Genomic DNA, 16,507 nt, shown 5'->3' with positions numbered 1-16,507 from the left:
CTTGGAAATAGTGGTGAAACTCCTTCCCTCTCTCACTTCATAATTATCTTGCCATGTCATTACATATGCTGATGTGTCATCATTAAAAAATGTGCATAAAACCTATATGAAATTTTCATTGGGATTAGCCTAATCACTATTTGTTTTGATGGATGGAGTTCCCCGTATGAGCCAATGATATATTGATAAATCAGTAAGTTAACTGATCCATAATGCTTCTACTAGTTTCTGCTTAAAAAAACCCAGAAATGTCAAGTACAGGGGGTTGACTGTGAATTTTGATAAGCGGGGCACGTCAACTAAAGAATTTCATGACAGCTAGCTTCTTCGCCGGCCACCCCCCGCTGGAGGGAAGAAGTCTCGAGCATTAAAAACTCAGGCGACGCCGCGGGGGCGATCGGATGGAAGCTGCAGCGAAGGCGACGCATCCTCCGCGTCCCGCATTGCGCGCGGCGATAGTCCCAAGATCTGTGCCGCGCAGAGGCGCCGTCCCGGCTCCCGGCTCCAGGGTGCTCGGTGCGGCCAAAGCTCTTGGTTCCCCGCCTTTCGTCGGCGGGGCTGCCCAAGATCAAGATTCCGGGGGAGTGAGGCGCACTTCTGCTCCCTTGACGGCCCCAAAAGGTACGAAAGATGAAGTCTTTTTTGTGTTATCGGTTCTTGTATTTTGCCGAATTTGTTGTGGGAGCTGAGGATTCCGGATTGCGAGTTTACTGTAGCAGTATGAGCGTGGTAGCATCCAGCTGGCCCAAGAGATGTTGTCTTTTATGCTATCTTGTTTTACATTGTGCCTAATTTTTTGTTGGAATTGAGGATTTTGGAGTGCAATGTCTCATATTAGTAGCATCAAGGAGGGAGCACAGGAGCATTTCAGGTGCATTCACGATTCATGCTGTTGGGTGATTTGGGCCATTTTGCAGTGTAGGACCCTAGAGGTAGGCAGGATCATGCAAGTGGTTGGTTAATCTAAAGGAAGGGATAGCTTGGAGAATGGTAGATTCAGGAAGCATGTCTTCAAATATGCTAAAGCATGCCTTCAGATATGCTTTTAATGTAAGTTACCGTACATCATAAGTTCACAACACAAAAAACTAAGTGTTTATAAGGGCAAATCAGTTGTGATGTACTTTCTTCTGTTTGGATGCCGAAAATCTTATGGAAATTTAATTAACTGATCAAACCCACCAGGACAAAGGACCATTCATGTTTTCCTTTCTTCTGTACATCTATAACATGGCAGAGCCAGAGAGGACACCTGCCATTACCTTTAGTTGCTCCTATTTTTTATGTCGCCACTCTCCAGCAAGTTGTGACTTGGAAAATGTGTAGTGTTTATGTCTTTTGATGAGCCATCGTAGAGATCCCAAGTGATAATATTCATATAGCTTGGTCACTAAAGATAACTGATAAAACCTTATGTGCACGCATGGTTCTCGATGATGGTGAACAGCAAGAGGGGATGCCATTTTCATTTTTCTAACATAATGATTCTTGATTCTTTGCAGAGAAAGTATTTGAACACTTCCAAGTGATAGGATGGAGATGGTTCTATCTGAGTTCACAAAACAAGTTATCATCTCACTTGGCAATTTAGCCGGCAATGAAATTGCCAAAGTTTTGTGTGTCAAAAACGAGATCAGCAGACTGTCAAGAAAACTTGACAGTATGGCAGCCATCGTCAGGGATGCAGAGCAGACAGTTATTCAAAATGAAACTACTAGAGATTGGCTGAAGAGGTCACGGGAAATTATTTATGAGGCTGAAAACATCATTGACCGATGCAGGATTGAAAGGGAGAGGTTCCAAACATTACAACCACAGGTCAGGAAATGTCTTGATTCGTCGTTGATTTTCATTTTGTACCTTCAGGGTTGGATATTTGCATTATAGTTTTTTTTGGGTATTCTCCGAGGAGTCCTGAGGGTTGTCCAAATAATTGTGCTTGCATACACTGTAACTGAATCTCCTGAGCTTTGAGAGTTCACCTAAGTGGTCATTGGTATGCTCTTTCCTCTGGTATCTTCACATGTGTGTAAAGCCTCAGGTCAGAGATATGGTTGAGGGTAAGGGATATTCTTCAAAAGATGTCAATCCCTATAGGAATCTTCCAACCAGCCACTACAACTTGTGAAAAATTTAAATAACAGATGCATCTATTGTCTGCTTTTCTTTTTGCAGGCAGCACAATCTAGTGAATTATTTCTGTTAAGATTTTAACAGACTGCATATCTAGTAGTTTCTCAAAATTCTCTCAAGTATACAAATATTCGCAAGATTGACAGCATGAAAATTCATCACATGCTTGTGGGATTGGAGCATGTGTAAAGTATTATTTGTGTACCAAGTACTGCATCTTTTTTTGTTATATAGATTTGTGTACTGGATAGCAACTTCTTCATGTAGGAATAATGATCGATTGAGATATCCCAAGCACCATATGCCCCAATCCAACTAATACTCCCTCCTTTTGAAAGTACAGGCATACTGTGTTTTATATATTTAAATATTGCATATTCTGATCAACATGTCAAATTATAAGTATGCTTATTGTAAAACAATTATACAACAAGATTCGTATTTCAACAAAATCACATTATATTGGTTCTTTAGTAATAAAATAAATGATATATTCTATGAAGTCCATGCCCAAAAAACATACGCCTTCTTGAAGGAGGGAGTACTTGCCTTTACTGTAGACAAGTAAATGAGAATCATATGCGAAGACAATATTTGACTAATCCTAGACTAATATCATTTTTATATCGTAGACATACCTTGGCATGTTAGTTGGCAACATCTGCTCTGTGGCCACCTATTGTCAACACACCAGTGAGTTAGCAAACCTTATTATCTATATAACTACAAGCCAGTGGCATACGGAATTACGAACTGTGAGAATGATTAGTACCTTTACCTTTTTTTCACAAATAGTGTGCACCATGAAGCAATTGAATGCACTCGCATTGCTGATTTCTGGCTAAATGAGTAAATTTTTGTAGACCTACATTTTTAAATTCATCTGCATATTTCGTATTAATTTGGCAGTTCCGCTCAGAAATTGAATCATTTCCCGTCTGTATAGGAATGCAATCCTTCATCAGTCTTTAAGTGCTGCAGAGATGTTGGCACTGACTACATAATTGCGAGTGATATACATGAACTAAATCAGAAACTGGACATCATTTATCAAGAGGGTGAGAGGCTCCATCTAAAGCCAGCTTTGGAAGATCAAATAAGATTGTATCAAATAAGATTAGATCTTGACGTTGCTCCAGATCTAGAGCCTGATATTGTGGGCAGAGAGGTGGAAAATGACTGTGATAGTCTCATCGAACTACTAAACAAAGAAGATAGTCCTAGTCGTCCTAATCATCCTTTGTTTGCTATTATAGGAACAATTGGTGTTGGCAAGACTACTATTGCTAGAAAGGTATACCACAAGGCAGAAATTATGTTTGAGACCAGGGTATGGGTACATGTCTCCAAAGACTTGCGGCATATGTCAATGTGGTCAGGTGAGAGGTTCAGCAGAGGAGAGACTGCAGGACAACAAGCACAGCTGCGTACATTGTTACAGGGTAACAAGTTTCTGCTAGTCATTGATGATGTGTGGGGAGAGAATGTTTGGGATGGTCTGCTAGAGATACAAGCACAACATGGGAGCCCTGGCAGCAGAATCCTTATAACAACCCGTAATGAGCGTGTTGCGAAGAGAATGGGGGCAGTTCATATTCACCATGTGAAGGGCCTCAACGAGGACGACGGTTGGTGGCTGCTTCGCACAAGGGCCTTCCTTGATGAGAGCACTGGAAACTTGCAGGATATTGGTAGGCAAATTGTGCAGAAGTGCAATGGCCTTCCATTGGCAATAAGGAGAATTGGATGCCTTCTAAGGGAAGTGGACCCCAAAGAAGATGACTGGGGGAGAATCTACTCCAGTGATTTCTGTGGCCTTTCTTCAAGAATAAGAAATGCTATCAATATGAGCTACCTTGAGTTACCATATTATCTGAAGAGGTGTTTTGTTTATTGCTCACTATATCCAGAGGGGTCTGTGATTTATCGGCAGCGTATCACCCAGCAGTGGATTGCAGAGGGGTTTATTGTGACCCAGCAGAGCACAACACACAGTTCATATACAACTGTTGAAGAGGAAGCTGAAAAATGCTATGACGAATTGTTAGGTATGGGCCTTCTTTTGCCAGAAAATGGAGCTTATGGTGCAGAGAGGTCGAAGATGCCTCATCTCTTCAGATCATTTGCACTTCTCCAGTCACAAGATGAATACTTTATCGGCAATCCTCAAGATATAGGTGATGTATTGAAACCATGCCGCTTGTCTATTACAACTGGAGGTGCAGAAGCGCTTAGAAATGGTATTAGAAAGTTGAAATGCTTGAGAACCATTATCCTGTCTGGAAGTCCACCAAATGACAGGGCCTTGGGTGATATTTTTCAGAGGTTAACACACCTAAGAGTTTTAGACCTTGGAGATACACAGATCGAGTGTGTTGCTAGGAGTTTGGGATCGATGACTCACCTTAGATATCTTAGCTTTGCAAATACCCAAATTAGAGAGATTCCATCTACTATTGAGAATCTTAGGATGCTGCAGTTCTTAATTCTCAAGAATTGCACTCGTCTGAATGCTCTCACAGAATCTCTGGGGCGTCTTACAAACTTGAGAACACTTGACATTTCAGGAGCTGGACTAAACCAAGTGAAATTCAGATTCTGCATGATGAAAGAACTCAACTGCCTACAAGGTTTTATTGTAAGCCCAGGTGGTGCAAGAAATGGTTGGCAATTTCAAGAGCTGAGGTCCTTAGATAAGTTGACAAGCCTCAAGATGCTAAGGCTAGAGCGAACATTAAGCGGGGCAGATGCAAGACAATCAGCGTTGGAGGCAAAATCACATCTCAAAGAGCTTGAGCTATGCTGCAGCACTGATGATGGAATATCAGAAATTAGTAGAGCCGCAAATATTAAAGAAGTGTTTGAAGAACTCAAGCCAGGACCTTCTATTGTCTCTGTCAAGCTAGAAAATTATTATGGCCATGGATTCCCATCTTGGCTAGCCTCGCCTCATTTCCAAGAACTAAAGAGGTTGACCCTTGATGGCTGTTTGCATTGCCAACATCTACCATCTCTGGGTCAGATGAGAAGTCTAAAATTCCTAGCAATAAATGGTTCCAATCTGTCAGCTTACATTGGCCCTGAAATTCGTGGAACACCAGATGACGGGGTAGCATTTCCAAAGCTGGAGCAGCTGGTTATCAGCAAGATGAGCAACTTGAAGTCGTGGTGGGGCCTTGAAGAAAGAGATATGCCTTTACTCATGAATTTCAGGATTGTTGGATGCCCCAAGCTGGATTCACTCCCTCACTGCCTCCAGCATTGCAAGGCACTGACAAGCTTGCATATAGATCATGTTGATAGCTTGGAAACGATTCAGAACATACCTGCACTTAAAGAACTCGAAGTCCGTGAGAACATCAAGCTGAAGATGATCTCAAACCTTGGAAATCTTGAAGACTTGAAAGTAGTGGATTGCTTGCTTTTGGATGTTGTGCAGGATGTCCCTTCATTGCGCACTGTGCATTCAAATGAAAGGAATTCAACCAAACTTCCACAATGGTTGCAGCCAGGAAAACCTTTCATGCTCAGGAGATTGGAGATTGTTGGAACTGAGGAGCTACTGGACAGATGCTCCTCTGCATCCGCCCCATACTGGCCTGTCATACAAAATGCTGATCATGTATTTGCGTATCTGCCAAATGATGACTTCTACTTCTCCTATGCCAAAAGTAGTAGCTACTTCCATAAAAGTGCAAGGTCCCTTGCGCGATCTTCTTTATACAGCTCACCTAGCTTCAGCATGTCAGTTGTTTCACAAGCTGAAGAAGTTATTCCAGCGGATGAAATTAGAAACAACAGCGAACAAATTGGTCAATCCACAAATCAGTCATGGATGAGTATACTTTTCACGGTTCTCCTCTTTGTTGCTGCCCACATATTTTCCTTGTCTAGTGAATATTGATCACCAGATGAATTCCATGTTCAGACTGACTGAACGTTGATACCGCACTTCTGTACTCTGATGTGCCTTATTTGTTGGCACACAAAATTCATTCAGGACCCATTTCTTTGAACTACTCTATATTATTTTGTATATTCATTATGGTATAAGTAAGTTCTGTAATCATAGGGTTGGACTCCCTCGCCAATGGTTAAGCTCCTGCAAGTATTAGTTGTGACTGTTGTAACTGGGGTTGTTTCGAGATCTCAATGTTTTCTTTTAGACTGTACCTTCATATTTCGAAATTGAGTTTATATTGTAACTGCTTTGTGGAATGTCACCAGAGATTGCTTGTACATTACTATTTCCTGTGCCCATATTATATTTAATAGTAAATCAAAATGAAATTTCAGCTTCCTATTCTCCAGGATTTCCTTTCTTAGGGTGCTCTTGTAATAACATGTAACGGGAATCTCGAATTTTATATCCGTGCGCTTAGCCCGCGTTGTAAAAAAATGTTTTCATTCTCTTCTTAATGGAATGATACACAGCTCTCCTGCGTATTCTAGAAAAAGAAATTTCAGCTTCCATTTTCTCATCTTCTTTTTTGGGGGTTCTATTCTCACTATTTTTAGCTGTACCCAGTAACTTCGGAGCCCTACAACAAAATGGTTCCAACACCATGTCCCCATCTATGCTAGTGACATTTTTGTAATAACATTCCTAATCCATGCACCAGGTTAATCCATTCCTTACAAATATGATTTGTCTTACAGATTCAACAGCCTTGATAAGTACTTGTAGTTCATTGTCCAGGCATATGCTGGTTACGCTCAAGAATCAGTTCTTACAGATACTGGACGAAACATCAAACCTGGATAATCAGACAGCACACAGAAACAGGTTGAAGTTCAATTATAGATACAAGTATCGCATATACTTATTCAATTATAGATACAAGTATCACATGCACTTGTAATGCCTTCATACAAAGCCAAAGTCTCATGCAGTGGAACATTCAAATTCAAATGTGAAAAATAAACTATTATTAATGCACCACAGATTTCAAGCCAACTCGAAGAACAGAAGTTAAACCATGTCCTTGCCAGGACCTGTTTTCATCGTTCATTTGCAGGAGTATTCAGACTACTAACTTTTCTAAACAAACTTTCCTATGCATACCAGCACCAATAGATAGATCTTTATAATTGCAATGAAGATACATGAACATATATTACAGGCAACCGATGTAACAAAGTTACAACCAAGCTGAGTAACTTTGTCTTTATGTTCAGGGATTCCGCATATGTATGATGCTTCCATAGTCTTATTTCACCATGCGCACACAATGTTGGAGCACATCCAAAACCTTGATTAACACTTTTGCATCTGTGTATTCTCTTAAGCGCTTGAAGTATCAACATTAGAATCTTTCTCCACATTCTGCCATCATTCACACTTGTGTAAAGTGGACATGCAATTCCGTGGAGCATGTAACTATTTTGAAATTGATTTGTGGCTTCTTTTCATCTGATCACAGCTTTATATGAGAGAACCCTCACTCAAGAAATACAAGCAACAGCAATAGCACAGTAGTGAAGAAGATGACAAGGGTCTGAACAAGCCAAATCTCTCTGTTTGTCCTATTCTGCAGCAAATAGAAAAGAACTTGCATAACAATGATAGTCATAATAAGATACAGAACAAGGTAGTGTCTTATGGCCCTCTTTAGCATCGATATCCTTCTGACTTGTACTCCGAGCGCCCCAATCCGAGAGGTCCTCACAACAGAATTGTCAAGTGAAATGCTTAGTGCTTCATTTGGAATTCCAGCTCCTGACAGAACAGGTGGGTTGCCTTGTTCTCCTATTCTTTGATCAACATGGAAATCAGCAGAGCTTTTTGTATAAGTGAAAAATGGAGATTCATCAGGTAGATTTGCATAAACTTTCCTGATGTGACGAATGATTTCCCAATCTTCACGATTGGGAAGTAATCTTTGAAGCAGTTCAGCTGTGCCAACTATAGTGAATGTCTGCAGCATGAACGCATTAGTTGCAAACCAATCTGGAAGTTCTCTTAGCTCTCTATCTACAATGCGGACATGGCTAAGCAGGTGGAGTTCAGTGATATCCTTCAATCGAGAGCAGCCTATGACTATCAGAACTTCAAGTAATGGAAGATTTGAGATTCTTTCAAGTCCATTGCAGGCTTGGAGAACCAATTCTTTGAGCACAGGCAAGTTCTCAACTATTTGCAGGCTATCAACATGGCGTAGTTGCATGGTTGTCAGGACTTTTGAATTCTTGATCCCAGATGGCAGGTAATGCAGCTTAGGACAATTCTCGAGACGGAATTTCACAAGCGAAGGCATATCATGAGGTGTGAATCCTATCCAGGATTGAAGATTGGCCATGTCTCTTAGGTGCAACTGCTCCAGCTTCGGAAATGCCTGACCGGTACTTGTACGATCTTGCTCAATGGTAACTAACTTGGTACAGCTGGTTATGGTCAGAAACTTGAGTTCCATCAGCTGGCCCAGATTGGGAATATGCTCACAGAATTTGCAATCAGTAAGAACAAGGCTCTGGAGGTTTGAGAGATTAGGTAGCCAATCAGGGAAAAGTTTTCCATAATAGCTCATTATTTTGAGAGATTTCAAGCAGTGTGGAGGAGAAAGCCGATCAAATATGTCTTTGAGTGTTCTAGCATCTTCCTCTTGTACTTCAGATTGTCTATCATCATTGCTACAACATAGTTCAAGCTCCTTAAGGTGTGACTTCGTTTCCAGCATGGCTTCTTGCACCCTCGAAGAATCTGAGACTCTTTCCAACCGAAGAATCTGCAGGCTTCTCAATGCATCAAGAGATGTTAGGTCTTCCAAAGGCCACCCAGTCGGATCATCTTCGCGCTTGGGTTTACGATTTACTACAAAGCCATGTAGTGTGGAGAGCTGCTTCAGATTTACCAAACTTGGCAGGACTTGATGCAAATTGGTTCCTCGAAGATCAAGATTTCGCAAATTTTGCAGCTTGCCAATGCCATTTGGAAGATTATGCAGCCAATTGCAGTACCGGAGTCCCAAGAACATTAGATTTGTGAGAGACTCAATGGACTCTGGAAGGTCTGTAATTCGGGTTAGTGACAAATTTAGCAGCCTAAGGTGATATAGAGATTCCAGTGTCCTTGGAACATACGTAATTTCAGTACCACCAAGGTCCAACAACTGCAAGTACTTGAGCCCCTTAAAAAGCTTATCTAAGCTGCGATTGCCCAACGGGATCTTGTAAAGAATAATTGTCTTCAAGCTTGCCACAGTCCCCATTTCTTCCACAGCAGTTGTTGGTGTGTTGTTTCTAATCCACACATGTCGCAGTGCTTCACTGGAATTTCCATTTATAGTAGTCTTCAGATCACCAGAGAAAATTTTATCTTTCGCAAAGAATTGCAAATAGGATCTAATTTGATCATGCATTGTGCATCTTGTTGTGTCATCACTTCCAGTTTCAGGTTGCAGAAGATTTCTTGATAACAACTCCCTGTAATATTCCTCTGCAGTCTTTTCAAGACTGCAGTTATCTCGTTTCTCAATCAAACCCTCTGAAATCCACAGTTGACTGACAAACTGCTGCCTTATGAGAAAGCCTTCAGGGAACAGACATAAATAAATAAAGCATTGCTTCAGATGCAATGGCAAATCATGGTAACCCAAAAAGATGGCCTCGGTTAAGCCATGGACGTAATCTTGAACGTCCTTGAAAAACCATCCTTCACTTTCCTGCACCCTCTGCCAGGCCTCTTGGGTCCGTTCCTTTGTTCTTAGGACAGCACCTATAATCTTTACAGACATTGGGAGCTGGTTACACTTTTGGATAATTGATATTCCAATATTCCTTAAAGTGTTACCATGAACACTCTCATCCAGATAAGCATTACGACAAAGCAAGGACCAACAGTCCTGAAAACTTAATTTCTTAATCCAGTGGATGTGAGCATCCTTCACTTTCGCAACAACACTCTCATCACGAGTGGTGATCAAAATTCTGCTTCCATGACCACAAATATGCCAGTGAGCCTCCAGTGAATTCTCATTAATCTGATGACTATGCACATCGTCAAGTACCAGTAAGAATCTCTTTCCTTTAAGTATGGCAGCCAACATTGCCTCAAGTTGCACCCTGTTTTCTTGTGCTTTGGGATTTCCGCCAGCAGCCCTTACAATTGCAGACAGTAATCCAGTATCGTCAAAACCTTTGAAAACACTCACCCATACAACAATACTGAAAGCATTTCTTGTGTGATGATCCTCATGAATTTTCCGTGCCAGTGTGGTTTTGCCTACTCCACTACCCCCAATAATTGTAACAACTTTGTTGGTGCTCTTCCTGTCCATCAACACATCAATCAATTCATCTTTCTCATTTTCAATGTCACCTAAAGTAATGTCATCACGCACCATCTCCCAAGAAAATCCAGACATTCCATTCTGGCCTTCATGGTTGATTGCTTCAAGTTCTAGATCAGAACCTTTCTGCAAAATATCTGTCATTTTTTCATTCAGGTTGCTGATGCTGGTTTTCAAAGTCTTGTACTGGTTTCTGTCGATACTGGATGGTAATGCAAACCAATGGCGTAACTGTCCAAATTAAGATTGTGCATGCTGTTAGTAACCTACAGAAAAAACTTAAGACAGACTACCAATTTCATATACACCAATTTTCTAAAATGTAACTTGGATACAACATGCCATTACTTTCTTTATAGAATACAAATGTCCTGATTGAGTTTTTTTTTTTTAGTTTTTCCTTTTCTGGAGTCTGCCTGACATGACAAAACAGTGAAGATTCACCATATGATGATAGCCAGGATTGCAATCAAACGCTTAGGAATTGGGCTGCCATGAGACAGTAGGTGAGAAAGCAAACTATGTGCGCAGGGTTCATGGCAGTGATTGTCTCCGCCTCCGTCCCCGCACTTGAACTAGTAAGGGCAAAATTATGAATGAACTGGTTCCTACAGTATGGTTGATGCATATGAAACGTTGTTCTTTCAGAGACGCCTAATGTTTCATTTCCACTAGAGCGCTGTGATCATAAATGTGTCACAAAAATGAGTTAAGATCAGTAGCATGTTAGCCCATGGCCACATTTTCATAGCAAGCCGAGGTCTGAATCATGCGTTGCGAGCATCTGACGATGCGAGCGATCTTTTCAAATTTTCTCTGCAATCACCCACCGGATCCAAGGGAACGGAACGCGGAGCAGGGGGCTTACCGATCTCCGGCCCTCCAGCTGCCGGCGGGCGGCAACGCGGCGGAAGTCGTCGACGGCGTCTCCGAGCTCGTACAGCGCGTCCCGGAGCTCGCGCAGCCACGCCCTGGCGCCGGCGTCGCGGCCCTCCTTCGCCTCGGCGTCCGCCGCCAGGCCCCGCGCCTTGGTGAGCCTCCGCTCCAGCCGCCGCAGCTCGTCCGCGGGGACCCCGCCCTCGCTCGCGAGGAGCGCCGCCACCGAGCGGGACGCGGCCGGCAGCGCCGCGGTCGCGATCATCATGGCTGCGGCGACGTCGGCACGGCAGCGCCTCGGAGCCGGGATGCCTCGGTGGAAACGAAAAGGGCTCTCGCAACCGCGGCGGAGTCAACGCGCGGCAACTTAGACTTCGGGATGATCGTGGCCGACATCAGCTGACGCCAGCAACGCCGCTTGCTATGCTAGCTGCTAGCCTGCTACTGGGTGTCACGTTGGGCTTTTTTAGTTCCCAAACTGGGGATGTCAAAGTTTGCATTTTGCCATAAATACGTAACTGTAGCATGTATTTGTGAATTATTGTCTAAATATTAACTAATTAGGCTTAAAAGATTCGTCTCGCAAAGTACAACAAAATTGTGTAATTAGTTTTTGATTTCGTCTACATTTAGGACTCCATGCATGTACCGCAAGTTTGATGTGATGATTAATCTTCTTTTTGCATAGTACTAAAGTTGGGGAAAAGGGGAACTAAACAAGACCTTGTTTAATTAACCAATTGATTCTGTGATTGACATTTAATTAAAAAAATTCTGGCAGTCCCGAGATGCAGCCTTGGATCATTCGTCTAATAGAAAATTGGGCGATGTGATATACGAGCAATTCGAATTGTTATCGATTTTGACCAAAGATTTGTCTGAATATGTAATTCGAAGACAATGCAAATCGTGCAAGAATTTCATTTGATCACGGTACTCAACTCGGTGATTACAAGTAATTGATCATGCAAGTCAAAGCCAGCCCAGTCAAGCAATGCAAGCTGTGCTGACACAGCAAGCTAATTTGTTGCCAGATCGCTACATTGTTACGGCAAAAGATCGGTGTTTTCAGGCATTGTTTACGGAGGACACGTATCTCCAACTAGGGTGCCGAATTTGCATGTGATTCCCTCTTACCAAAGGTTCTTCTTGTCCAAGATCTTCATTGACACATACTAGATCTTCTCGCATCCTGATACTCACTTACTCAGAGGTGACACCATACTCTGCAAATCTCATTTTGTCAGTGTAAGACTACCAAAACTGCTCATGTAAATACAGTAGCCTACGACATTTTGCAACCAGAGGGCAAATTTATTCATTGCTATACACTACTTGTAATCTCTAAAAATCTGCTCTAATTGATAACTCCTACTTCCCTTCCATCACCGTTTCAAGGTTTCAAAATATAGACTTGAAGAGGTGGGAAGATCAGCTAGCATCAAGAACCGGCCCAGCCAACATGTCTTGAGCAGTTGTCACATCATCTCCGCGGAACCATTTGCCCGGATTCATCCTTCTCGAAGATCCTTGCGATCCACTCGTTCCAGACCGCTCTGCGCCTACCGCTGTCCGATAGGAGTGGGGAGGACTCATCGGCTTCAGAAGTAGGATTTTCGTCGAACGTACCATATGTTGATGGAACATTAACATCAGCAACCCCTAGCGCAACTGCACGTCTCAGTGCCGCCTGCTGCTCCTCGTCATGATCCCTTGATATGGTGATCTCATTGCCCATCCTTTGAACTTCAGGTGCTTCCATGGTTTTCTCATTCTCCAGCAACAACTGAAATTAACAAAACTGTTATTTGCATGCCAATTGCTTTTGTGAATCTTCCCAGCATATTTATCAAAAGGACTGTGTCACAGTCAACAAAATAGAAAATCTCCCCTCCTTTTGAGATTGCCAAAAGAAGTCATCTCGCAACCTTTAGCTCGACTAATTATGAAATAGTAATGAGCAGCTGATAAACTTACATCTAGCGCCCTTTGAGCTTCTCTTTCTATCCATATAATAGCATGGTCGGATGTCGCGTTGCAAGATAGAACAATGTGCTCAAATCTGCCATCCACCGGAACTGCTGTTCTTACAACAGGGGGGTATCTTCCACAGCTGCAGCAATCAGCAATAGCTTCAAGAAAGATTCTTAACTAGCTGTAGTATTAAATTAAAAAAAAACTGGAGAAACTGATACTTGGACCTCTACTGTAGGTATCCAATGCTAATTAGACTATGTTTTTAGGGGAATACAGTTAATTGCACTATTTTAGCTAGACAAGCTAATCAATCCACCATTTGAGGCATTATCATGAAAAATCAGTAAAAACAAATAGACTAAAATCAAAATGGAAATTTTCCGTATTTTGCAGATGACATGTGAATACAGCGAGAAATATTAGAAACACAAGGTGAATGAATACCTGAAAGGTTGCCTTTCAACAATGTGGTAAAGCCGACCTGGTGCATAGAGGCGCCTTGGATCTCTCAACATCACACTTTCAGGTATACATGTGTCTATTAGACACCTTCCACACAAAAGGCATGGCAAGCTGTACAAAGAGGACTACATCAGGTACCCTGAAAAGATGCATAGATCATAAACCACTACAAAACGAGTTAACATGTTGATAATACTCTAGAACTAAGTCTTATTACCAGACAAGTGACTTGAAGATGTCTTCCAGAGGAATGTCTGTGCGCGGCAAAAAATCATCCTGTTTCATCAGATAAGAATATCAGATAACAGCTTTGGTTTCTGCTGAACTTCTTAATATAACTAATTATAACAATATAGCAGAAATCGCCAATGACACACCGAGAAACAATTTCAGCATAAGCTTAGAAATAGGGCATCATTCATTCTGGATCGAAGTTATGCAATGAAAGGACAGATGATGCTTTGTTCAGATTTGAAGCGGCAACGACTAAACTGAATTCTAATCAATGCCCAAACACAATACATAAGTACAATACTGTGGTAGTTAACCATTGATGGAATCTTACCTGAAGAATAACCGCATTAATGACATCTGCGTAACGGACTGCCAAGTTGAGGGACATGCACCGGGCAGGTGCCATTGCAAAGCATCTTATCATCTTCCTTTCTATGCCGCCCAGCCGCTCCCTGTTATGCACTGCCACTAGAGCCAGCATTGCCACGACACCAGAACCAAGAGAATGTCCAGCGAACGTGAGCGTGTAACCAGGATTCTTCTCCAAAAGGTCCCTCAGAACATCACATTCAGCATCAAACACCCACTCGGCGGCCTTGAGCAAGCCATTGTGCACATAGCCGCCATCAAACCTCCTCTGCCCAAGCTTATTATCCAGCAGCACAGCATAGTCACTCTCTTTAGCCATATTCATCCCCCGAACAGCAAGCACAACATCCGAATGCCGGTGATCAACATAGAGCAGGTATGTCGGGGCATGACCATGAGTGTGCTCATATGTCCTCCGGTGCACCACCCAACGAGGCTCCATGCCATAACCCCCTGGAGGCGCCCATTGGGGGTTCTCAAGGTCATCCTCATAGACCGAGAGGATCAGCCGACACAACCGCGGCACAGGCTCAAACTCGGCAGCCGATGCAATTCCCCAGGTCTCACTGTCGTAGCCTCCAGAGTGGAGGCAGCGCTGCCATGTCCACCGCGCACACGCCAGGCAGTACACGCACTCGACGACCGGCAAACAGCACGCTATTGACATCAGATTAGTCGATCTTCAGAATCCACTGATGCGATACTGAATAATTGACAGGCTGCAAAAGGGGGAAGAAGAAAAGGTTGGGCTATTCAGACAGACCCCTCCAAATGCTTTGATGGGGAATTATAAAAAAAAAATTGCTTTGATGGGTTTGGGGCAGTGATAATATTGGGTTTCTGTAATAAGAGTTGAGGCAAGATTTTCAACAGAAAAATTAAAAGTGAAGGCTGAATCTTCTAGGAATTTCCTAGGGGAGATTCCAGATTCCAGAAACAAGCAATGGGCGCGATGGGCTGCCTCAGATCAAATAATATAAACGATTTGAATGAACTTTAGGCAGATTCAGGAACTAAGCTACGGATGTGATCGATTGAGGCAACTGCACAGGGGAACGGAGAGCAAAATAGGCACCGCGTAATAAAAAAACAAGAACCAGTACTTAATAATCTTATACAGGGGGGAAAATGGTTCTTTCAGTTGGGGTATTGCTTGACCAGCCGACACCCCAACTGTACCCTATTGCCAAAATTCCGAATATATTTCCGAACAAAGCTTCACTACTGATTTCTAAGTCTAGGATCTTGGGTCATCAACGCAGTTAATCAGGCAACTGATTACAGCAATTAACCGGAAGTGAAGCAGGGTATGGTGAGGCGAAGGAGAATCTCATCTCACCCTGGTGTTGAAGCCGCAGGGAGGGAGGCATCTGAGACGAGTGGGTGAAGCCGCGGCGAGGCAGGGGTAGTGGCGGCGGCAAGCCCAGCCGTTTCCCAGCTACTTTTCTTCGCGGTCAGGTAAAAGAGGGTGGGAGCTTGGAGGATCTACTACTGCAACTACAAGTCAAGAGAGAGAGTTCGGACGGGTTGCAGGAAGACGATGGCACGTGGCTAGCTACCTCTTCTCTTGTTTTACCTACCTTTGAACTCCACGTGTGCTTTTCGGTATACGGTATACCTATCGTGTTTGGGATTTCGATTTTTTCTTTCAGGACTAGCGCGACCAGTCGTATTATTAGAGACCGCACGATCCTATTTTCTCCTACCACATTTTTCTTTGGACAGCAGAAATTAACACGGAGCTGTATAAGAAAGAAGATGTCACTTTCGAATGTCATAGTTGCTGACGCAAGTTAGTGAAGGTTGCTGACGCAAGTGAGAAAAAATACTTATATTTTCTTAGAATGGTCGTTACTCTCTCGTTCAGTATTTATTTTCAAATCCGTTTGCACTATTGTATTCATTACGACGAGATCTATCAAATAAGATTCATATTGGATATATTTTGAAGATATTTATTACAACTGTCAACTTATATTGTATGATAGTAGTAACTTATGTATAAAGTGTGTAGCAGATTATGTTACATTTCGGAGATAGCAAGTTGTCTTAGATCTTAGAACAAATTTGTGGACGTGTAGCAACTTATATTAATTGTAAATGTAGCAATTTATGTGTTTAGGAACGCATTGTCCATACACATCTCATGGTTAGTAAAACTACGTCTT

The 16,507-nt window shown here is 42.5% G+C and overlaps 3 protein-coding genes across 4 annotated transcripts; 1 reads left to right on the top strand and 2 right to left on the bottom strand.

The window, feature by feature from the left end:
• The first annotated feature begins 326 nt into the window (after window positions 1-326).
• Window positions 327-6,374, top strand: LOC117843756 (putative disease resistance protein RGA3). 2 transcript variants are annotated; one of them, XM_034724452.2, is made up of 4 exons: window positions 327-621; window positions 918-1,050; window positions 1,503-1,818; window positions 3,080-6,374. In XM_034724452.2, exons 3-4 carry the CDS (start codon window positions 1,534-1,536, stop codon window positions 6,035-6,037), a joined length of 3,243 nt encoding a protein of 1,080 aa, XP_034580343.1. In that variant the 5' UTR covers window positions 327-621; window positions 918-1,050; window positions 1,503-1,533; the 3' UTR covers window positions 6,038-6,374. The 2 variants fall into 2 exon arrangements, with proteins under 2 accessions (XP_034580343.1, XP_034580342.1); XM_034724451.2 differs by lacking the exon at window positions 918-1,050.
• A 673-nt stretch (window positions 6,375-7,047) lies between these two features.
• Window positions 7,048-11,643, bottom strand: LOC117843755 (putative disease resistance protein RGA3). The gene is made up of 2 exons (XM_034724450.2): window positions 11,290-11,643; window positions 7,048-10,652 (listed from the first exon to the last, which is right to left on the bottom strand). Exons 1-2 carry the CDS (start codon window positions 11,563-11,565, stop codon window positions 7,575-7,577), a joined length of 3,354 nt encoding a protein of 1,117 aa, XP_034580341.1. The 5' UTR covers window positions 11,566-11,643; the 3' UTR covers window positions 7,048-7,574.
• A 561-nt stretch (window positions 11,644-12,204) lies between these two features.
• Window positions 12,205-15,898, bottom strand: LOC117843759 (uncharacterized). Its single transcript, XM_034724455.2, has 6 exons — window positions 15,679-15,898; window positions 14,302-15,058; window positions 13,954-14,012; window positions 13,719-13,847; window positions 13,275-13,410; window positions 12,205-13,083 (listed from the first exon to the last, which is right to left on the bottom strand). The coding sequence occupies exons 2-6, from the start codon at window positions 15,004-15,006 to the stop codon at window positions 12,781-12,783; spliced, it is 1,332 nt and encodes a 443-aa protein (XP_034580346.1). The 5' UTR covers window positions 15,007-15,058; window positions 15,679-15,898; the 3' UTR covers window positions 12,205-12,780.
• Between the last annotated feature and the right edge of the window lie 609 nt (window positions 15,899-16,507).

Source organism: Setaria viridis, chromosome 2 (assembly GCF_005286985.2).
Source record: "Setaria viridis chromosome 2, Setaria_viridis_v4.0, whole genome shotgun sequence".
Classification (NCBI taxonomy): Eukaryota; Viridiplantae; Streptophyta; class Magnoliopsida; order Poales; family Poaceae; genus Setaria; species Setaria viridis.
This window is presented reverse-complemented; position numbering and strand designations above follow the sequence as displayed.